Genomic DNA, 23,451 nt, shown 5'->3' on the forward strand with positions numbered 1-23,451 from the left:
TGTGAGCCCCACTTGATGCATCAGCATACTTTTGGCTCCGCCCACTCTTTGAGTCTGAGCAACCTGAAGAGCTAAAGCAAAACCAGAGCAGGTTTACAAGTTTTCAGCCTAAACCTGGCAAGCTAAAGCTCGAACCATGTGCCCCGCCACTCCTTTGCGCCCCACGCCTGTCGCCTCTACCCTCTTCACTATGGAATATAGTGGCTGGGTGCCAAGATGGCCAGGAATTCCTGACTCATCACTTTAGCCATTCCTCTTCTTTGCCTGCTGAAGGCTCGTACCCGGCCCTAACGAAACAGTGTGTAGCCAACCGCCGGAGAGGCGACAGGCGCTGGACAGCAGGGGAGATGGGGCACGTGGGTCAATAATAATAGTTAATACTATACTATAATTAGTATTATACAAAAATATACAAAAATAATATAAAATATATGCTCCCGGGGGCTTCAGTGTTAATGCTGCAACGTCCCTCACGCCGCTCGAGTTATTCACCCAGTTAAAGTGGTTCCTCTTTTCATCTTAACCCCTTAACACTTAAGAGGTCGGCTGATATATCGGGCTGATAATTGCCATTTATAATATATCGGCCGATATCCGTGTTTAGTAGCGCCAAATTAAAGTCAGGCATGTCCTGATGAAAGATGAGCAGAGTGAGGAAGACTCAGGGACTGCAACTGAGTCAACATTACAGTACGATATAAAAAGGAATGTGCTTTAATTTGAACGATGTCCTTAACTCAAAAATGAGGGGTTATTTGCACAAAAAGAGAAAGTTTATTCACAGTTGGTTAATTGAGGACTTTGTTTTATATAAATATGCAGAAAGTTGTGAGCTCTACCTATAATTAATATATATAATATATATTAATAAGTATATGTGTATGTGTGTGTGTGTGTGTATATATATATATATATATATATATATTTATTTATTTATTTTTTCAGTTTAATTGATTTTTATTTATAAAGATGGTTCGTCAGTATTAAATAAATGATGAAGTTCAGAAATGTTGTGCATCTACTTGTTGTTGTTTTTATTATTAGTACATTTTAGCATGCAAATAAAGCGGAAAAGATATCTAGATATCAGCAGACCCTGACACCTAAACATCAGCATCGGTTATAGAAACACCCATACCAGTCGATCTCTACTCTAAGGCTTATCTCTAAGGTGTATTTCTCAGTAACTACAGGGACTTCTGTACAAACTGGTGGGGCTGTTCTTTGGTAATAGAAGATTGTACGCCAGCAGGCCTTATGCTCTTCAAGAGGTAAATCCACAATTGGGGTAAACGAGGCCTGCTTATCACTTACAGCACGTTTCTGTCCTAACCGTGTCAAAGACTTTTAAGGCCAAATTCAGCTGCCTGACGGGTACCTGAGTTTAAAGAGGAGTCCCTTGTCGCAATCTGTCTCCGTCTTACTGTGACAGTTCAGGGGGACACAGGGACAATCTCGGTTGTGTTACATCACACACACCCTGCCTGCTGCTGCATTTCAATGTGCTTTGTTGAAAGGAAAGCCTCTGTCTCGGGCTCTCTCTCTCTCTCTCGTGCTCACTCGCTCTCGCTGCCTATTTCCATTAAGCCCATGTGTTCTGAATATTAAACAAGCCTCCTTGCTTGTTTAAAGTGCAGTCTAGAGTCAGTCGTTGAGGGGAAGGCTTTCCTTTTTATCTCAGAGTCCAGGTTTGAAATCTGTTTCTCTTTTCCTTCATGCATAAACTCGACCTTCAGACTGACTGAGAGCCGGCTATAGTAGAAGTACTGTCTGGTGGTCAATAATCCTCTTCCGTTATCATGGACAGAGGACTGCGGACACATGATCAGTGTCAGTTGAAGTTCTCCTCAGTGTGTTAAGAGACTGCAGGGCCTATAGCAAAATGTACCAACATAATAACAGTAGGATATTTTGTCCATATGGTGCAGCTCATCATCTGGAACTGCCTCATTTTGTCTGCATTAGATACATTTTTCTAAAACCAAGACAGAAACAGTTTTTTTTACTTATTAAATTTTTTATGTTTTATTTCTTTTCTTTTTTTTTTACATTTTTAATTTATTTTTTATTTCTATTTTTTTCCGACTGAAATTTCTATTCCACCTTAAATGGTGGAGCTATTACACTCTGTAGCCTGTACAGTAAACATTACAGAACTAGATAAAAGGGAAAGAAAAAGTAAGTGTGTGTGTGTGTGTGTGTGTATATATATATATATATATATATATATATATATATATATATGTATACACACACACCTAAACATCTGCATTGGTTATAGAACCACCCATACCGGTCGATCTCTAAGGCTTATCCCACACTAAGGTGTGCTACTCAGTAACTACAGGGACTTCTGTACAAACTGGTGGGGCTGTTCTCTGATAATAGAAGATTGTACGCCAGCAGGCCATATGCTTTTTAAGGAGTAAACGTTTCTGTCAGTTTGTTAGGATGTACAGCCCTAACCATGTAGGTGTCAAAGACTTTCAAGGCCAAATTCAGCTATATATATATATATATATATATATATATATATATATATATATATATATATATGTATATATATATATATGTGTGTGTGTGTGTGTGTGTGTATATATATATACACACACATATATATTTTATTATAAAATATATATATATATATATATATATATATATATTTTTTTTTTTTTTTTTAAACCAGCATCCTACTAAAAATTTCTATTCCACCTTAAATGGAGTAGCTATTACACTCTGGAGCCTGTACAGAACAGATGCACCATTTAAGGGGGAATAGAAAATTTGAATAAGATCAATATAAATATAAATGTAAAAAATATCTGCATTAAATAGCATAAAATTAAATTAACATATTAATATATTAACTGACCTACTTTGCCTTTTTTGCTGTTTTGACTGTAGTTGTTAGTCGGATCGGATTCAGCGAGCATTAACATTTTCTGCTGGCTTGTAGTCAGCTCTTACATAAAGGCTTTATGTAGCTTCATTTGCTTCAAGTTATGGTGAATGAAACTGTAGCATGTGAGCAGCCTCTCAGGAGACGATCCCTGCTCTTTCAAGAGGCTCTAATAACATGTCTTTCATCTTCGAACCAAGAGCAAATCAGTGTTCTATAAATTAAAATATTAGCATACAGCCCTGAGAGACCTCTCTTCACTCTGCTTTGCTTTATGTGCTTTGTATGGAGGAGGGCAGGGGGTAATGGCACAGCTGCACATGACCAAGTCCAAGTCTTAAATGAGGGTATTTATATGATGTAGCACTACGTGCACGCTGGTCGTGCTAGCTACTGGGTGGAAATTGGGAACGGCTGAATCGGGGAGAGTAAGTAATGGTGGCAAATGCAGGTCAGCTGAGCGAAAATCCTGGACCTGGGCATAAATCCAGGGGCTGGGTGGAGGGACTAGTGATCAGCATCTGTTGGTCACAGCTGCCACTGCCTCCACTACCACAGGCCACTGAAGTCTCCAGGATCGATGAGGGAGTAGAGCCAGACTTCCTAATGAAACCAAGATCCCCGAAGGTCCCTACACTCAAATTCATTTGGGCAGTTAATGGCTGGTGGCTTGTTTGTGTAGTGCTCAGTGTTCAGGGTTGTGAATGACCCTGAGTGGTACAGAACAAAAAAAGGCAGATGTAGGAGGATTCAGCTGCTATTTTTATCTGATACTCATCCTTTGCAGTTCTCTAAAGAGCTCTCTGTGCTCTTTAATTCATTCTCATTTATTTAAAATGATTGATTTTTAGCTTTTTATTGGTCTGTCTGAATGCTGCTGCTTATTAATTGGGCTAGCCCTTCGTTTGTGGCCTGAGGCCTCTATACTCAATAACAGGTTGAATGTAGAGCTGGGCAATATGACTATATTTAATCGTATCATGATAAATTTTGTTATCGTGGTACACAATAAGCTTTGTGAGTGTACCGTGGATATCGTCACTGCTTAAAGAATAGTAATCAGTAATCAAGAGTGTAATCAGTCTTATTTATTCAATGAAGTAAAGTATATTATTAAGTAAAAATCATGGTACTGAGTATGTGAAAGTATTTGGACAGCAGTTTTAAAAAATTTTACACTGTTGGTGCATTTTGTCGGCATGACAAAATGTTAAGATAAATATTGTATATCGTCAATAAATAAATAAATATTGTGATGTTTTCATATCGCCTAGCTTTAGTTTAATGATGCCCTTGTTGTTTGATGTAATAATTAAGTAAGGTTGGTTAAAGCAAAACATGTTCAGATGTGGTTTTACAAGCCTATTTACCCCCCTGTTGTTTACCCCAGTTATTTAGTAATCTGTTATTTACCCCCCCCCCGTTATTTAATACCCTATTTACCCCTGCTATTTTGTAACCTGTTATTTACCCCCCTATTATGTAATACCCTGTTTACCCCCGTTATTTAGTAACCTGTTATTTACCCCGTTATTTAGTACCTTGTTATTTACCCCCCTGTTATTTAATACCCTATTTACCCCTGTTATTTAGTAACCTGTTATTTACCCCCCTGTTATTTAATACCCTATTTACCCCCGTTATTTAGTACCCTGTTATTTACCCCCGTTATTTAGTAACCTGTTATTTACCCCCGTTATTTAGTACCCTGTTATTTACTCCTGTTATTTATCCCCCTGTTATTTACCACCCTGTTATTTAATACCCTGTTATTTAATACCCTGTTATTTACCCCCGTTATTTAGTAACCTGTTATTTACCCCTGTTATTTAGTACCCTGTTATTTACTCCTGTTATTTATCCCCCTGTTATTTATCCCCCCGTTATTTACCACCCTGTTATTTAATACCCTGTTATTTACCACCCTGTTATTTAATACCCCGTTTTTTACCCCCGTTATTGACTACCCTTTTATTTTGCCTTAATATGATTTTTCTTTTATGGAGAACTTCGGCAACACAACAACCCACAGCAACTACTAGCTAGGTTAGGATAGAAAATGTGTGTGTATATGTGAGCAAACATATGTATGTATATATATAGATATGGATGGATGGATGGATGTGCCATAACATTAGTACCTAATATTAAGTAGGCATCTCCTTGTAACACCACAAGAGACCCGACCATTTGAGGCATGGACTCTGCAAGACCTCTGAAGGAGTCCTGGCGGCCTTACATGCTCACTTAGGTCAATCGTTTGTCCTCTCTCGGAGCACTTGTTATAGATAGTGTATGACCACTGCATTCCAGGAACACCCCACAAGACGTGCCTAATGTTTCAGAGATGTTCTGACCCAGTCGTCTAGAACATCACAGTTGTATCAGATTCCTAAGATTCCTAAGATTGCCAATTTTCCCTGTTTCAACACCTTCACTTACTGCCTAATATATCCAGCCCTTGACAGAAGCCACTGTAGATAATTAAGTGTTTTCACTACACCTGTCAGGGGTGCTAATGTTTTATATATACACTAGATTAATATGTGTGTTGTGTATATTGTATTCTATGAAGACTGCATTGCTGCATTAGTGATAAATGGCTATAAGCTCTGGTATTTTAATACAGTACTCTCAAACCTGCCTGTCTTAATTCAGAGACATGATTTAGAGACTGTTACTGTTGGTGTGTTTACTCTAGGAGGGGAAGGAGAAGTGGCAGAGCGTAGATCTGCTCCCTCGCAAGTGTGTCTTCAAAGGATTTGGAATGAGGCCATATTCTGGCACCACTGGGAGGAATAACAGGCCACTCTGGCTGATGGAGTCCGCAGTAGTTTGATGTGGTTTATGAGCATGGCAGCAGTGTGTGTGTTTACTGTTTCCAGGAATCTTGCAGGACACAAGCCTGTGATGAAGTCAGAGGGGTTTGATGAGCCCGTTATTATTAGCATCATAGACGTCACTTTGTTGTTCACAGCATATTAGGACATATTTACCTGAATTGAATAGAGACGTTCTTAGCCGAGGACACCTGAGGACACCTACACGGTACACATGTACATACCCCACAACAAAAAGTGCTGTTTCAAGGGATTTTGGTTCTATGTAGACTCAATGACGGCTCACAGAACCACAAGCAGTTAAATGAGAGTGTCCCTTAACCAGCAACAAATAGTACCCAAGCAGGTAATGCTGCTGATTGGTGATGGATCAGCCAGAACTTCGGCGATTATCTTCGTCCACAGTGGCTCCTGTCCAGGGGTGGACATATTAGGAAGTGAACAGTCAGTTCTGGAAGATGTTAAAAGTAGGAAAATGGGCAAGAATAAGAATCTGAGCCACTCTGACAAGAACTAAACTGTAGTGGCTGGACGACTGGGCCAGAACATCTCCAAAACATCAGGCGGGTCTTGTGCTGTGGTCAGGCCTTACCAAAAGTGCTCATAGGAACGACAGCCAGTGAACTGATGACAGAATCCAGAAAGTTTTGTCCAAGGGTTCCATGTTGTCCCACATATGGATGCCCACCAGGGTCAGTGATGGGACGAGGAGGGGTTAAACATGAGCCTCATTTTGGTTGGGGCCTAGCTGGGACCCGTGTGAGATTAGGGCAGGCTGTAGCGTTGAAGCCAATTTGGGAAGCTCAACAGGGTCCTAGTAACAACACATGTACAAACCCATTCAGAGCGAATGCCCACCTGGAACCCACCTAGCCCCACATGACCGTGCTGGCTGGGTAGGCGTCTTTCTGTTCTTGTTTTAAGATTGTTTAATTCACCTTAAATAAATACTTTGGATGAAGCGATGCTTCTTTCCAGGTGTTTATTTAAGTTGAATAAAACAGATTTTGGTTTGGTGTGCCCTCGTCCTGCCCTGTTATCATCATCCCCACATGTGTTTAGTCTGTACTGTCCAACATAATCCATCATGACAACACAGGACGTCGTATGCTGGCTTTATCAGTGGGTTAGAGCAGTGTTATGGTAGCAGGTTCAAGTCCAGTAAGTTCACTCATTAAAATGTCACCTGTAGAGGTGAGCCTGTAACCCTGGCTCAGTTTCAGGAATTAAAACTAATGCAAGGAGGTGTGTGTGTGTGTGTGTGCGCCATGTTTGCAGGGAATGCTGTCGGTTCTTCGGCGAGGACGGGCTGACGGCGAAGGTGTTCTTCACTAAAGTGGCTCCGTTTGGGCTGCTGTGGATTGTGACTAACTACCTGTACCTGCAGGCACTGCGCAAGATCAACACCACCGACGTGTCTGCTCTGTTCTGCTGCAACAAAGCCTTCGTCTTCCTGCTGTCGTGGATAGTGCTGCGAGACCGATTCATGGGGGTCCGGGTGAGGAGACTGACCATATTTTATTAGTAGCAGCAGTACTAGTAGTAGTTATAGTAGCATTAGTAGTATAGGTATAGTAGTAGCATGGTTAAAGTAGCAGCAGCAGCAGTAGTAGTAATAATAGTAGCAACAGTACTAGTAGTAGTTGTAGTAGCAGTAGTAGCATTAGTAGTATAGGTATAGTATAAGTAGTAGTAGCAGTACTAGTAGTAGTTGTAGTAGCAGTAGTAGCAGTAGTAGTATAGGTATAGTAGAAGTAGTAGTAGCATGGTTAAAGTAGCAGCAGTAGTAGTAATAATAGTAGCAACAGTACTAGTAGTAGTTAGAGGAGTAGTAGTAGTAGTATAGTTATAGTAGTAGCAGCAGTAGTATTAGTTATAGTAGTAGTAGTATAGTTATAGTAGTAGCAGCAGTAGTATTAGTTATAGTAGTAGTAGTATAGTTATAGTAGTAGAAGGAGTAGTAATAATAGTAGCAACAGTACTAGTAGTAGTATAGTCATAGTAGTAGCAGCAGTAGTTATAGTAGTAGTATAGTTATAGTAGTAGAAGAAGTAGTAATATTAGTAGTAGTATAGTTATAGTAGCAGTAGTACAGTTAGTAGTAGTGGTAGTATAGTTATAGTAGTAGTAGTACCAGCAGTAGTAGTAGTTATAGTAGTAGTAGTATAGTTATAGTAGTCGCAGCAGTAGTAGTATAGTTATAGTAGTAGTAGTACAGTTATAGTGGTGGTAGCAGCAGTAGGTTTAGTAGTAGTACTAGTAGTAGCAGTAGTAGCACAGTTATAGTAGCAGCAGTAGTAGTACAGTTATAGTGCTGGTAGCAGCAGTAGTTCTAGTAGTAGTAGTACTAGTAGTAGCAGTAATACAGTTATAGTGGTGGTAGCAGCTATAACTGTATTATAGTGGTAGTAGTAGCAGTAGTACAGTTATAGTAGCAGCAGTAGTTATAGTGGTAGTAGTAGTACTAGACATAGTTATAGTAGCAGCAGTAGTTATAGTGGTAGTAGTAGTACTAGAAGTAGTTATAGTAGTAGCAGTGATATAGTTACAGTAGTAGTAGAAGTATTATTATTATTGTAGTAGTTATAGTAGGAGTAGTAGTAAAGAAAATGATCCTAAATTCCTAAATCTTCATAATGATGACGATAGAAATGCAGTTAGAGTCTGAAGTGTGGGCCAACATACATGGTTTACAGGGTTGAAGGACAGTCCTCACTCTGCTATACATGTATACATCACTAAAGCATTCATCTCCACCAGAGGGCACTATTGCAAGATCCTACTTGAACACATGTAATCCCAATTACATCCCAAGCACCTGAGACACCATAGCAACTACATGGGATACCACAGAGCAACACCGCAGCAACCACTTTTTTCCCTTTTACTGTGAAGTTGCCGTTTTGGAGATACCAGCGTCTTTCCTACGCTTCTCCATTGGTGTTTACTGGTTTCACCCATCTCCAGCAAAAGACCTGAGCAAGGCTGCGGCCCCTGATCCACCAAATCCCAACATAATCAACTGTGTCTGAGAATAATAGTGAGAGAGAGCGAGGTACTGAGGGACGGAGTGGTAAACCGTGAGCACTGGGGCGGTGAAGATGAAGAAGATGGAGAGAGTGGAGAAAAAGGGGACGCTCTGAGCTTCGGCCAGGCGAGAGCGTGGAGGCCATTACTCTTCCTGACACCTTTTTAATACCGCTCTAATCCACTTAACTGACCCAGCCCTGTTCCTGTTCATCACATAGACAAACACACACTCACACACACACACACACACACGTCAGAGACCTGCACTGCCGAGGTTTATAAGGTTGTGACCTTGCCGAGACATCATTCTGATTGATTTGGATGTGCGTGTAGGACGGGGTACATGCTGTAAAAGGGGGCGTGGCTATGTGAGTGGCATCTGCGGAGCATGAATTAAGCCTCGCCGCCTCATTTCTGATCTCAAAGTTAATATAATAGAATGAGATGAGCGTTTAGTGTGGATTAATTACGCAGTAACGCACTAGAGGGAGTGCTGTAGTGTGAGTTATTGGCCCTGGTAGGCAGGAGGCCGAAGGCCGAGTAGATTTACAGTCCAGCGCCAATCACTCAATACAGCAAGACCTTTATGCATCAGTGTGTTCGTGTGCGCATACTGCAGTTCAGGTCCTGGTATTCGAATCTAGCTTTCTACTCATTTATACAACATGGACAAAAGTATTGGGACACCTGCTCATTCATTTTCTTCCAAAATCAAGGATATTTAAAAAACATTTATTTACATTTTTAACTGTCTTTACTGTCCAGAAAAGGCTTTGCATTAGATTGTGGAGGAGAATTGCAGTGGGGATTTGATTGCATTCAGCAATCAGTGGTTGGTGTGGCGCAACAGATAACACCACTAGTTGCCACTGAGCTACCACACCATGTTGGAGCAACATGTAAGCAACAAGAGCGGTCAGGATATCGGATGATAAATGATCACCACCCCCACCTCAACTCATCCCAACAGTCCCACTGCTCCACACATCATTGTTGGAGGGGGGGCTTTATACCCTTTTATAAGACTTTCTGCCACATTTTGGAGCATTGCTGTGAGTATTTAACTGCATTCAGTCACAAAAGGGTTGGTGAGGTCAGGATGTTGGATGATCACCACCCCACCTCATACCAAAGGTATTGGATGGAGCACCACCATTCATCATTCCAGAAAACACAGTTCTTCCACTGCTCCACAGCTCAATGCTAGGGGGCTTTACACCACCCCTCTAGCCCACGCCTGGCTTTATTAGGCTGCACGGTGCCAATAGGCTCATGTTCATCTGCTATAGAGAGTCCTATTCTATTGGCAGTACGTCTTCTCTACAGAATATAGACAAGCTGTGCGTGCATTTACACATTTGTGTCAGCAATGGGTAGAGTTTAAAGTAGCTGAATGTCTTCATTAAAAGGGGTGTCCACAAACATTTGGACATGGCTGTTACAGAATCTAAAATGAACATGATGTTTTTTGTCTTTCACAGATTGTTGCTGCCATTTTGGCCATTGCTGGCATTGTGATGATGACCTACGCCGATGGTTTTCACAGCCATTCGGTCATCGGCATCACCCTAGTTGTGGCCTCCGCCTCTGCGTCTGCTCTCTACAAGGTAAGCGCGTTACAACTGGGTCAGCTCTCGTCCCAGTTACGCAAAAACCTTGCATCTCCATTTTGTCACTTTTTGACGTAATGTGAATCTGGCCGTAACTCTTTACGTTGCATCAGAACTTCATGATGAGTGGACCAATAGAAATGCTCCCAAATTTGTGATTGGACATGCAGTTTCCACATAGCAATGGATCCCTCCCCCAGGAATGAACCCTTCTTATGTCATGATGACACAAATACACTAGGAACACCCAACCAACCAAACAGGAGACCACAGTAAACCACTTGATGGCAATTACCAGCATGCTAGCAACTACCTGGGATACCATGGCGACTGTCTAGCAACCACTAAGCAACACCATAGCCACCACTTTGCAGTGTGATAGCAATCACAAGCAATTTTTTCTTCTGATGTATACAAGAGATACAAGGTTTGTGAGATACAAGGTTTGTGTGACAGTGATGATGCGTTGATTATTACCTTCCCTGGCTACTAATCAATATGCAGAAGTAATCATTATTTGTTTTATTGATGTTAAATGTGGTTATTCCTTAAAAACTACTGAAAAAATGACTAATTAGAAAAAAACTACATAGAAATTTGTTATATTTATATAAAATATATAAATGTTTTTCCTGGTTACTTTAAGTCCAGAAAGTCTCATGATTCTCTAAAACAGCCCTACATCCAGGAAAAGCATGAATTTCACTCTGACCTCGAAAGCCTGTTTCGTAATAAGAGGAGCTGCCATTGACGTGTGATGTGCTGTGAAGTCTGAGCTGAAGGGCAGATATGTGGGAAAGGTCAGATGGGGGCACTCTCTGGAACTCCTGACGTTTGTTGGCCACAGTTTTTCTTAGCTTGTCTTTTGTGGACAGATTTTTGACATCTCTGGAGCCCCAAACTTTTTATTGGCTGGGTTAAGGTACGGCGACAGCTCATGGCTGGATAGCCTAGTCTCGCTATTAACACTGTAGTTCTCCCCGAGTCTTAATAATAAATTCATAACTTTTATTAATAGGATTCTTAAGGTCACCATCCATAAAATAATTAAATCAAAGCAAAAAACAACGTAAAAAAAATAAAAATAAAAACAAGGAATAGTGTACCGGATAGTGTTGCTGTCCTCTCTGGGTTCTCTCTGTGCCCAGTCAGCACAGTAGTGGAGTCTGGTAGGGTTAGCTTTTAGCCTTGCACCCGGCTAACACCCACTCATTCCCTGGCTTCCTCTAGTCAGCCCAACAGATGTTAAAAATGAGGATGGAGAAAGCACGTCAGCCTGTTGGTTACGCTTTGAGCGGAGGCCGACAATATTCTGGCGCCAGTTTATAGCACTAGCAGGACTTCCATATTCTCCTGAAGTAGCCGATGCGTTTAGCCTGGAAAGGCTGTTGCCAGTGGGCTGTACGTATAAAGGTACTGGGGGTGTAAATATATAATGAGTCAAGCCTGTTATGTAACAGCTTAAGGTTTTAGGCTTGACCTGTTTTAAAGCTCCGTGATCTTTGATATTTAGCCCAAAAGGCACCATAAACCTTATAGTCATTCTTTTTCTCTTTTCCCCTCACTGCAAAAACTGTTGTAAGATTAATTAACTCATTAATAACCTATTAATAATCTCTAATTTTACCCAGTCTTTGTTTACATAAGTGATCTTGGGAGGTAGTAGGAAGTACCATCAACCCACCCCTGAGAAAGCAAGGCCAATTGTGCTCTCTCTGACTCTGGCTGCTGATGGTAAAGCAGCAGGACCCGGGATTCGAACTGGTGATTCTCAAATCATAACGGCAGTACCTTAGTCTACTGGACATTACTAATCTATTATTGCTTGTTTTAAGTCTTTTTTACTGACGGATCATTTAGTTTTTAACCAGTTTTTCTTTTATTATATACTTTGCTGAATCAAGCAAAATGACCTGCCAATAAAATAAGACCTATTTAGTAGATAGAATCACTTAAAACAAGTAAAAATAGTAGAAAATAGTTTGAAATAAGTTGACTGACTGGTTTCAGTTAAAAGCCTGAAGCAGAGGATATTGTGGACCTTGTTTAATGGCTCAATGGATTACCTAATGGTCTCTGTGTTGTTTTCCTTAGGTGCTCTTCAAGCTGGTGCTTGGTAGCGCCAAGTTCGGGGAGGCTGCTCTCTTCCTTACTATTGTAGGGGGAGCCAACTTCGTCTTTATTAGCTTCGTGCCAGTAATTCTTTACTTCACCCACGTCGAGAACTTCGGGTCTCCTGACAGTATACCTTGGTTGTACCTCTGTGGAGTAGCTGCCCTCTTACTCGGTATGCCTTATGATTAACATCAACATCAACATCTCACTGCATGGCTGAGCAAAGCTCGTAACCGTTCATAGAGTGATGAAAATCCAGACACTGACGGCGTCGTTCTGCTTGTGATGTTTTTATTTCTCTGTAGCGTTCAACATCCTGGTGAACTTCGGAATTGCTATAACCTATCCAACGCTGATTTCACTCGGAATTGTCCTAAGTGTTCCCGTTAATGCACGTAAGTGACGCCTGCATGATTCTCCACAGTGATACTTCAGCTTATCCCAAAGGTATTGGATGGAGCTCCACATTCCAATACAGTGTGGCACCCATGGAACCACTTTCGGATGGGGAGGGGTCCAAATAATTTTCATGAATCGACCACTGCATAAAATGCATGTCCAAAAGTATCCAGACACCCCTTCTGTCATTTTAAGGTGAACTCATTGTTGACAAAGGCTCATATGTGGCCACTCCAGAGCTGAGGTCACCATGCCCAATGTCAAGCAGAGGCTAGAAGGGTCTATGGGGATTTGGAGCCCCATCCAATAGCTTTGGGATGAGGTGGAGTGGTACAAAACTAATCATCCAACTTCAAGAAGTACTGGACATCACTAATGCTGTTGTGGCTCATAGCAAGCAAATTACCGCAAGATCTTCCCAGAAGAGCAAAGGATAGTAGGCAGACAAATGAATTTCATAGTAATTCCCCTGATTTTAGATGAAACAACGTCTACAGAGAAATAAAGAATACATTGGAAATCCGAGATGAGAATATTCCCTAATCCCAAACTCTATAGTGTGTGACCATTGCAGTGCATGCTAGAGGGGTAGAACACTCCGCTGTATTGGGATGTAGAGCTCCATCCAGTATTATTCTTTGGGATAAGCTGAAGTGATGCCAAACTAATCATCCGTAATCTAACATCAGTCAACAGGTGTAAATCCGAGATGGGACTATTCCCCCACTAGAGAGTTTGGGATTGGGGAAATCTGCAGGCCATTGCCACGTGACCATTACAATGTATGCTGTTGCCTCACATCTGCTGTTTGTGTTGTGACAGTGGTAGACCTGTACACCTGTGAGATCCACTTCAACACGGTGCGGCTCATTGCTGTGTTCATCATCTGCCTGGGCTTCCTGATGCTGCTGCTGCCGGAGGACTGGGACCAGTGCCTGATCCAGCTGAGCACCAAGTTGCGCAAACGTGAGCAGCATGCCGAGCCAGCTGAGCCAGGAGCCGGCTCTAGCCTCAACTGGAGCCGAAGACCCCGGACCTCCATGTCCACGTTTGCCCACTGAGACACACACACACACACACACACACACACACACACACACACACACACACACACACACACACACACACACGTATATAAACCCACATTAAACGTTCCCTGAATTGCTAGCGTGGCTAGAAGAAATCGAGTGGAGGAGGGTCCACTCAGCATGCCGTTAGAATGCTAATTGGCTCATGCTGGCTTTGATCCACGGTTATCAGCATAGTTAGTATTTTCTGTGGAGAGTTCTTTGAGATATTCCCTGACCAGTCCAGTTCTGCTCGGCTAGAGAAGGCTCTATAGGCACGGCTGTATCAGTTAGCATGTTACCAAAGCAGTAGAAGATCTCCTCGTCTGCTTTTACATGCTCATCTTGCACACATAGCAGACCATTCTGGGCTAAAAATATGAGCCACCTAAGGCATTTATGGGCCAGTTCTGTTAATGGCCCAGGAGACACATTTAAGATCTGTCAGCATTTCTACAGCATTTCTACTTTAGCCCAAAACTGGTCCAACTGTAGCCAACTGTGACCATGATCCAGCACCCAAATTTGAAATAAGTCATCAGGCCATGATTGTAAATTTGGGCCAGAACTGATTCGTTTGGTCACAAGTTTCAGTTGGATGGGTAGGCCCCGAGTGGTCCAGCGGACTAAGGAACGGTCACTATGATCAGATGCTGCTAGCCATCGGTAGCCGGGGCCCTGATAGAGCACAATTGGCCCTGCTCTCTCCAGGGTGGGTAGATGGCACTTTCGGCCCTTTTCATTCCATTGAGGTGCCAGCCGCCACCTCAGCCGCCCGCATTGGTACACGGCTCCTCCCTCCTAGCGTGTTGGTTGCCCGGTAATGTTGTATTGGCAGCTGAATTGAACAGATGTGATTAGGATTTATTTATTTATTAGGATCGCTGGCTATACACCAATCAGCCATAACATTAAAACCACGAGTTTGTGAAGTTGACGTCCTCTTGAAATCATAAGAATCTGAGAGACAAGAACCTAAGTGTAATGGCTAGACGACTGGGTCGGAACATCAGCCAGGTCTGTACCAACCAAAAGGGGTTTAAAAAGTGTCGGGGTCATAGGCACTCGAGGCTCACAGCTTACAAAGGTCTCCAGTTGTCCAGATGCACCTAAAGAGGTCTCGTGCCTCCCTGCCTCCAAAGGACAGGGCTGGTTTGATAACAATATTTGGCAGATGGTTTTAATGTTGTGGCTGATCGGTGTATATCCAGCCCCTCTCTTTCTCTCCTGACTTGAACATCTGGGAACACCTGCTGTTCTCCAGAAAGCCTGTTACTCAACTCTCGATAGTCTCTTTTGTGCAGTAACTGCCTTTTGCACACTACAGTATCCACGGTTTCAGATACAGCCGCCAGTCGCCTTGATGTTTAGCCTAGATCTCTAGAGAGAACATCCAGAACATCGGTGTGAGGAAAGTTACAGTGCGTAGTGCTGAAGGATTCAACCTGAGATATAGCAGCTTGAGTCCACTATGATTAGAGGATCGCTGCTACTTTGAATTCTAGCCACTTCTAGCTGCTAGCCATCGGCAGCCGGGGCCTGAGAGAGCACAATTGGCCCTGCTCCCTCCAGGGTGGGAGGATGGCACTTTCTCCCAGTTTCATTCAAGAAGAATTTGCACCCATTGTGATCAACCCATACACTGGCAGTCTCTGGAGCTTCTACTATGGCCTTAACCACTCTTTGCCACTCCCCTACCACCAGAGACTGTCATGCATTCTTAAAAATAAAGGAGCTTCAAGTGGTTTCTCAGAACGACCACCATTTGAAGCACCTTTTCCAGTCATGAACCGCTCACATTACACTTGCACCATGCATCTAGGACTGAGGAGTCACGCCAGCAATTGGAGCAACTGAACTGAACTGGTCACTGCAGCCACTGGCAATGGAGCCTGCCAGTGTTGAGGACTGACCCCTGCTACGCATGCACCGCCACTAACGTTTGGAGCACTAATAGCAGAATCGTCGACCAGTGCCAACTCACTTGTGACTAACTTCTTTGCTTGGGTCATCTTCAGCCCAGCTATATCTTCCCCCCCCTGCGGATTTAAGAAGGAACACTTGACTTGATGTCTTCTAAACTTCTTGACCGATCATGGACCAGGATCTCCACTTGAGCAATTGGGGAAATCCAGGCTGTTTACATCGTTAAGTTGAGTCGTTGAGTCTATTTAACTGTCACCTTCTTGCTTAAGTGTGTGTTAACCACTGTGAGGCTACTTCAGGGTCAGGTGGCACTGCCACAATGTAAACGGGCATTGCCGGAGAATGGCGTACACAAACCCCCACACACCCCCACACACGCTCAGACAGACGAAATGAAGACGTCCTGAACGCGGGACCGCGTCTGCCTTGTGAATGTATGACCGTTTCTGAATCACACAATGCTCCTACACAATGTGCTTTCTTTGGAGTGGGTGCCGAGGACCAGCGCCATCTCCAGCTCACAGTGCTTCTTGCACTCATCATGACTTTCTCAAATGTGTCCCAAATATGACTTCAGTGCATCATATTCTGAGTGGTTTGGGCTTTTATTTTTTTTCTTTAAGGACTTTTGAGTTGAAAGGCAGGGCGGTGATCTGACCTGGCCTTAAAGCCGCATGCAGAAACAACCGGAAAGGCTAACGGTCGGCTTCACTGCCTTTCCTTCGGTTTGCAATAGAACTCAGCAGCACTGTCTCCCATTGTCATTGTCCCAATGACAATAAATCTGATATTCCTCTGGAATTGTTGCTAGAAATTAATGTAAACCTTTGTAAGGAATGAGTTTTTACACTGAAATGCAAGATCTGATTATCACATTTGAGGAAAATTAAAAAATATATATAAAAAAATATGAATAAACAACTTCATTTATTAGATCTGTGGTGTTTCTTTGTGTGCTGACACAGAATGACCGTCACAAGCCCAAAAAAAATGGCAGTGGACTTGTTTAAGCCTCAAACAGTTCACCAACTGATGTGTATATACACACACTTGTACAGGTCCTGTGTTCACTCAGATTTACACTTCCACTCATTCATCCATTAAAAAACACTTCTTCAACGTAAAAGCTGCAGCAGTGGACAACACTACCACAGACAACATCTTCAAGCCCTTCTCTTTCTCCAATTCCTCATCTAAAATCCTTAAAATCACCCCATCCAATCCCCTCAAGTCCTCCTTAGCTCTTTACCCAAAATACGACATTTTAACACAAGCACCAAATATCAGGCAAATCCCACATACACTATATGTATATCCAAAAGTTTGTGGACACCCCTTCTAATGAACGCATTCAGCTACTTTAGTGGTTTAGTTGCACCCATTGCTGATACTGATGTGCAAATGCACACACACAGCTTGTCTAGTCCCTGTAGAGAAGAAGTACTGCCAATAGAATAGGACTCTCTGGAGCAGATAGACATGATGAACCTATTGGCATCATGCTGCCTAATGCCAGGCGTGGGCTGGAGGGGTTATATATAGCCCCCCCAGCCGCATTGAGCTGTGGAGGAACTGTGTTCTCAGGATAATCTTAAGAACATCCTGACCTCACTAAGGGTCCTATGGCTGAATGCAGTCGAATCCTTACAGCAAGGCACCGGAAGCCTTCCCTGGTCATGGGGTGGGACTGGATTGGATGGATGGAAAAAACTGAATGGGATAGGATGGATGGATTTGATTGGCTGCATGGTTTGCCATAAATTGCAGATGTATCAGATTTGTGAAATAAAAACAGCAAAGCCAAACACGTTATCGGCCCATCTTCAAACCGTTAATTCCATAATCAGAGTAATTAAAGTGACGTTTCAGTGCAAAGGTCAACAAAGTTCATGCTCCACTCGCACAGTAATCTGCCCATAAAAGAAAGTGGTCTGCCTCTCCTTGGCCGCAGCCGACTTGGGAAGTCTGTCTCGCTCCTGAGGTCTCGAAGGAACTTGCAGGCAGTCTGACTTCTCTAGTGAACTTCCACTGCAGTTATTCCAAAGCGAACAGGAGGAGGAGGTGGTGGAGAAGGAAGAATTGGACGAGGACGACAAACTCCCTGGCAGGAGGTCCTCGTTCATGCGCTCCTTGTATCTTCTGGTGAAAGGAGAGGTCGTCGTGAAAACCGAAGAATACGCTGAGCCCATCTGATGGGTTCCACCATCTCTAGAAGGCCGCTGCCCAGCAGACACATTAGTGGGTGATGCGTATCCTCCACCTTCTCCATCTGTTCTTCTATCTCCTCCCCGTGCGACTACACTGCCTAACCTGGTCTGAATCTTCTGCTTGAGGTTCTGCAGCGCCCCCTGGAAGCGCTTGCTGAGAAGAGCGTATAGCAGTGGGTTGATGTCTGAGTTGAAGAGCACAAGCCAGTAGGAGAAGGTGACGGCAGCCGGCGGAATTTGGCTCTCGGAGCGAGCGAGGGCGGTCTCGGTGGCCTGCACCAGAGCGACGCTGATGTAAGGCGTCCAGCACAAGAAGAAGGCGGCGATGACCATGAAGAGCCTCACCACACCGTGATGGGGGTTGCTGGCCTGCTGGGCGCTGGCACACTGAAGATGAGCGAGCAATGCTTGCAGGCGCCGGGTGGAAGGTTTGGAGCCGCTTTCTCCTTCCACCAGCTGTGGAGCTGGACCTCCTGCCAGATCATGGTGAGGAGCGTGGAACTGGGCTTCGGAAACAAACCTTCCACTCACGTAGTACACCAGCCTGGAGGGGTCATGCGGCTCCAGGTCCGTGGCCGAACACTGGTTGGCCGATTCGGAAGGCGCGGGCACGGAGCGACCCCTGCTTCGCTGGAGGTGCTCCTCCAGGCTGTGGATCCTCCTAGCGTGGTGCCTCGCCACTCGCACAATCTTCACGTAGCAAAAGAGGATGACCGTGGCCGGGAGGAGAAAGGACAGGGCAGCCATGAAGACCGTGTAGCTCGGACTGCTGGCCCAGTTGACCGCGCAGCTGTACATCGGGCTCACGAAACTGACGTTGCTCCATCCCAGCAGAGGAGGGGAGCTGGTGAGCATGGCCTGCAGCCAGATCCACAGCACTGCTGCTCCAGTTCTCCACACTGTGCAGCGCGAGTCATACCGCAGGCAGTCCACAATGGAGTAGTAGCGATCCAGCGCGATGGCTGCGAGCGTCAGGACCGAGGCCGTGCAGTAGACTGAGGAGGTGTAACCCACATACAGACACAAATCCTGGGGCGGGAATAAAGACTTAGCTTAACATCATGTACTAACATTTATACACTGCAAAACAGTATGATGATCTTATCAAGTGAAATCCTCTGAAATCTAACAGTCTAAATGGACAAAAGTATTGGGACACCTGCTCATTCATAGCTTCTTTTGAAATTAAGGGTATTAAAAAGAGTGTATGTTGGAGTACCCGTCTCTACTGTCCAGGGAAGAAGGCTTTCTACTAGATTTTGGAGGAGCATTGCTGTAAGGATTTGATTGCATTCAGCGACAACAGCGTTAGTGAGGTCAGGATGTTGTTGTCAAAGTGATCACCACCCTCATCTCACCCTCACCACAACTCATCCCAAAAGTATTGGATGGAGCTCCACCATCCATCATTCCAGAGAACACAGTTCTTCCACTGCTCCACAGCTCAATGCTGCTGGGGGGCTTCATAAATACTCCTCCATAACCCATGTCTGGCATTAGGCAGCATGGTGCCAATTGGTCCATGTTTATCTTCTCTAGCAAGTCCTATTCTATTGGCAGTACTTCTTCTCTACAGGGACTAGACAAGCTGTGTGAGTGTGTTTGTGCAGCTGCACTTCACATCAGCAATAGGTGCCACTGAAAGTAGCTGAATGCATTCATTAGAAGGGGTGTCCACAAACATTTGGCCATGTAGTGTATTTAGACTAGATTTATGAGGATCCCATTTGGCTAAGTCAGGTAAGGTAAGCAAGGCAAGACTGTAGCTGAGCATACTAACATTGCAGTTCACCCATCCGTTATTCATGATGGAAACTGCCACGAAGGGCATGACGCCGATGCCCACCAGGAAGTCGCTGATGGCCAGGTTAATAATGAGCACTGACGTCACACTGTGGAATGTCTTTGTTGCCACCACAATCACGATGACCAGGATGTTCCCTGACAGAGGCAACAACCCAAAAACAAACACAAGATTGACCTGAGTAAGTCCCTGCAGAGCGGCAGAGCGAACAATGGAAACGCCAAACGCCGGATATGATCATACAGTAAAGCTGCACACTGATAGGGGAGTAAATGAGCTACACAAATATATTAAAAGCACATTCACACAGGTAAACACGGCCATTCTTAGTAGCGTTACGGTCATGCAAAAACCTTGTATATCCAAAATGCCAACTTTTAAGAAGGTTTCTTCCTTCTCATATACTTTCAATGGAAGTCAATGGGGGGGGGCAGCATTTGGGAGATTTCTATTGGTCCAGTTTGTCGCATGACCGTGACTTCTTATATTAAACTACTGCACACACTGTTTTATTTGTAGTAACAGGAAGGAGTAGTAAAGTCCTGCAACAGTCCACTCTCGTTTCTACATCTGACCACAAAAATGACCCGATTTCCACTACTCAAGAAATGGATAACTGAAATCACATAACTACAGACTCTGACTTAAGAGTTTTATTTTTTCATAATAGCATTTAAGAAATAATAGTGGTTGGGTGTGTTAGATTAATTAGATTACATAAGTATAAATAAGTGAACAAATTATCTACCAAAAATAGACAAATTTAAATGTCATTTTTTTAGAGCACAATCTATATTTTATTTCCTGAATAAAACATCCATATTAATTGCACATCAAATTTGAAATTTGTCCAAATGTGTCATATTTTGCCATTTTCGGAGCACATTTTTATTTCTTAACTGAAATGAACACATTTTTGCAAATAGGCCACGTTTCTTATTAATGCTATTTCTACATGTTTACTAAATTTAACATATTTGGAAAAGAAAAAAATAAGTTTTTTTAATTAATAAAGAAATTATGCGTAGGTACATAGACAGACATGCCACGTTTTACATATTTTGCCATTTTAGAGCCCACTTTTATTTATTAACTAAATGTAATATGGGTTGGGGTGTATGCATATTCCATATTTTACATTTATCCAAAAATGTTAAATTTAGCAAATCTACAAATATATTACAACATCCAGGAGTTTGTCTGTGTAGAGGATGTGATGATTGTATGCTAAAAATTCTTGAATTACATGTACCTTCACCAGGGGTGCCAACAATTTAGCATAGAAATGTCAATGTAAAAGATAAACGACACCAAACCTTTCCGCCTATCCTTTAAAGATTCTGAAAGGCAAACCGTGGTGAACTTATCAGATCTGTCTCTAAAATAATCCTCCATCCTAAACAGGAGGACGACTGTAACTGTAGCAGAGCCCACCTGTCACGGCCCCCACACACATGAGCACCATCAGCACCTCCATGAGCACCTTCCCGCGAGGAGTCCCGCTGAGCCTGGAACTGGTCGAGTTCTTCCACGACACTCGCATTTCACCCAGGAGGGGCTCGCTGGCATCCAACCACCTGCTGCCTGGCAGCTCCATCTCCGCAGCGCGAAGCCCGTCAGGTCCGAAATCCAAAGCTGGGCAGAATCAACACGTCCCAAACCGCTGGTGGAAGAGTCACAGGCAGGGGCAGGGGGGCCATGTAGGCATGAGCGACACCCGTCTTCAACCCAGAGAACCATGCATCAGTGTGAGCCTTCCCTGTGATCTCCTTCAGCCCTCTCCACACACCCCCACCCTCACCCTCACCCCCACCCCACACACACACACACCTGTGCACACCTGAGCGTTTCAGCAAGCGAGGGGCTGAAAACGCACTCCAGCAGCTGACAAAGCGGAAAATCAAACACTTCACCGTTCAGATTAGCAAGTGTTAAAGCGAGGCAGCGCGACTCAACACCTCATTCAGTACTGAGCGAAGATCTGAGGCTTCCTTCCTACCACATCATCAAATCCACCGCCGTTTAGTTTCCCACAGTTTTATTACACAGTTCCGCTCACTGGAGCAACAGAACAGCAGCCGGGACCAGATGCAAGCACTCGCGGCCGCTCACCGCTGCAATACTGCCTTAATTAAGACTTTATTTGAATCTAAAATCAATATAAAAACACCCACCTCAAACAGATCTGTTAAAATACAACACGCTCAGCCCTCGAGGCCAAACTCCGAACCCTAAACCCAGGAGTCTGGAGAGAACAGGTCTAAAACAGTGGCGGTTAGTGGACTGCAGCTGACCACAATACAGTACTTGGGTCATTCACCTTATAGAGACTCCATACGAGGCACAGCAGGTAAAGGTAGATTATGAGGTCCAGCATAGACCTTTGGAGATGAGCAGAAGCTACCTGTACTAACTGAAGACAGGCAGCCAATGATCCTCCAAACATGTGTTAAGAGATGCATCCATCAGTGAAGACATTCAGTCCATCTGGAACATCACTGACCTGCGATTGATCACCACAGATGGACAATGTAAAGAAAGTTCACCTGATGAAAAGCTAATTTTCACAGTCATTTATGGACCCAAAAGTGGTTCTTCTACAGCGTCGCTCAAAAGAACCCTTTATAGCAGCTTTAAGACATCTGAGGAGTGCATTACTCAAGTGTGTTTAGATCAGTGTGTCTCTGTCTGGTACAGAGATGCCCGGGGTGACGGCCGTAGGTTACAGATGCGACAGCTCGAGATCAGTCATAGAAGAACCACATTTGGGTCCATAAAGAACAGCTGCTCCGTCAGTCCTTTCAGTCTCTTTGGGGGATATGGGGAGATAAGCAGGTCCTGCAGTTATGGGCCTTGACCAGAACCCAGGTGTTGCCTTGTGTACTCCCACACCAGCAGGGCGGCGCTGACGTGCACGTTGAGGGAGCGTGTGACACCTTGCTGAGGAATCTCCACACAGACGTCCAGCAGCTGAAGGAAGTTGGCAGGGATGCCTTCTCTTTCATTCCTGAGAGAGAGAGAGAGAGAGAGAGAGAGAGAGAGAGAGAGAGAGAGAGAGAGAGAGAGAGAGAGAGAGGCAGGAAGACAGATAGACAGATATGGAGAGAGACAGAGATAGGGAGAGAGACAGATAGAGATAGGGAGAGAGACAGATAGATAGGGAGAGAGAGACAGATAAATAGATAGAGAGAGAGAGAGAGAGAGAGAGAGAGAGAGAGAGAGAGAGAGAGAGAGAGAGAGATAGGGAGAGATTGACAGGGAGACAGATAGAGATAGGGGGATAGACAGAGAGATAGAGAGAGACAGATAGATAGGGAGAGAGAGACAGATAGATAGGGAGAGAGAGACAGATAGAGAGAGAGAGAGAGAGGGAGAGAGAGAGAGAGAGAGAGACAGGGAGACAGATAGAGATAGGGGGATAGACAGATAGATAGGGAGAGAGAGACAGATAGATAGGGAGAGAGAGACAGATAGATAGGGAGAGAGAGACAGGGAGACAGATAGTGATAGGGGGATAGACAGATATAGATGGGAGATAGACAGAGATAGGGAGA

The 23,451-nt window shown here is 43.8% G+C and overlaps 3 protein-coding genes across 5 annotated transcripts in view; 1 reads left to right on the forward strand and 2 right to left on the reverse strand.

Annotated features, from left to right (window-relative positions):
- slc35f3b (solute carrier family 35 member F3b) overlaps positions 1-14,018 on the forward strand; it is a 96,387-nt gene extending 82,369 nt beyond the window's left edge. For all 3 annotated transcript variants that reach the window (XM_072669506.1, XM_072669505.1, XM_072669507.1), the window contains 5 exons: positions 7,018-7,237; positions 10,251-10,376; positions 12,474-12,666; positions 12,800-12,889; positions 13,716-14,018. In XM_072669506.1, the coding sequence (XP_072525607.1) occupies positions 7,018-7,237; positions 10,251-10,376; positions 12,474-12,666; positions 12,800-12,889; positions 13,716-13,954 (868 nt within the window). In that variant the 3' untranslated portion in view covers positions 13,955-14,018. The remainder of the gene's footprint in view (positions 1-7,017; positions 7,238-10,250; positions 10,377-12,473; positions 12,667-12,799; positions 12,890-13,715) is intronic.
- Positions 14,019-16,794: 2,776 nt separating this feature from the next.
- Positions 16,795-21,667, reverse strand: LOC140546321 (5-hydroxytryptamine receptor 1D). The gene is made up of 3 exons (XM_072669508.1): positions 21,332-21,667; positions 19,874-20,034; positions 16,795-19,122 (listed from the first exon to the last, which is right to left on the reverse strand). Exons 1-3 carry the CDS (start codon positions 21,492-21,494, stop codon positions 17,764-17,766), a joined length of 1,683 nt encoding a protein of 560 aa, XP_072525609.1. The 5' UTR covers positions 21,495-21,667; the 3' UTR covers positions 16,795-17,763.
- A 65-nt stretch (positions 21,668-21,732) lies between these two features.
- The window catches only part of tarbp1 (TAR (HIV-1) RNA binding protein 1), a 28,087-nt gene continuing 26,368 nt past the window's right edge, over positions 21,733-23,451 (reverse strand). Inside the window, exon 30 of the mRNA XM_072670062.1 lies at positions 21,733-22,904. Coding sequence (XP_072526163.1) covers positions 22,742-22,904 — 163 coding nt within the window. The 3' untranslated portion in view covers positions 21,733-22,741. The remainder of the gene's footprint in view (positions 22,905-23,451) is intronic.

The sequence above is a fragment of the Salminus brasiliensis genome, chromosome 24, assembly GCF_030463535.1.
Source record: "Salminus brasiliensis chromosome 24, fSalBra1.hap2, whole genome shotgun sequence".
NCBI lineage: Eukaryota > Metazoa > Chordata > Actinopteri > Characiformes > Bryconidae > Salminus > Salminus brasiliensis.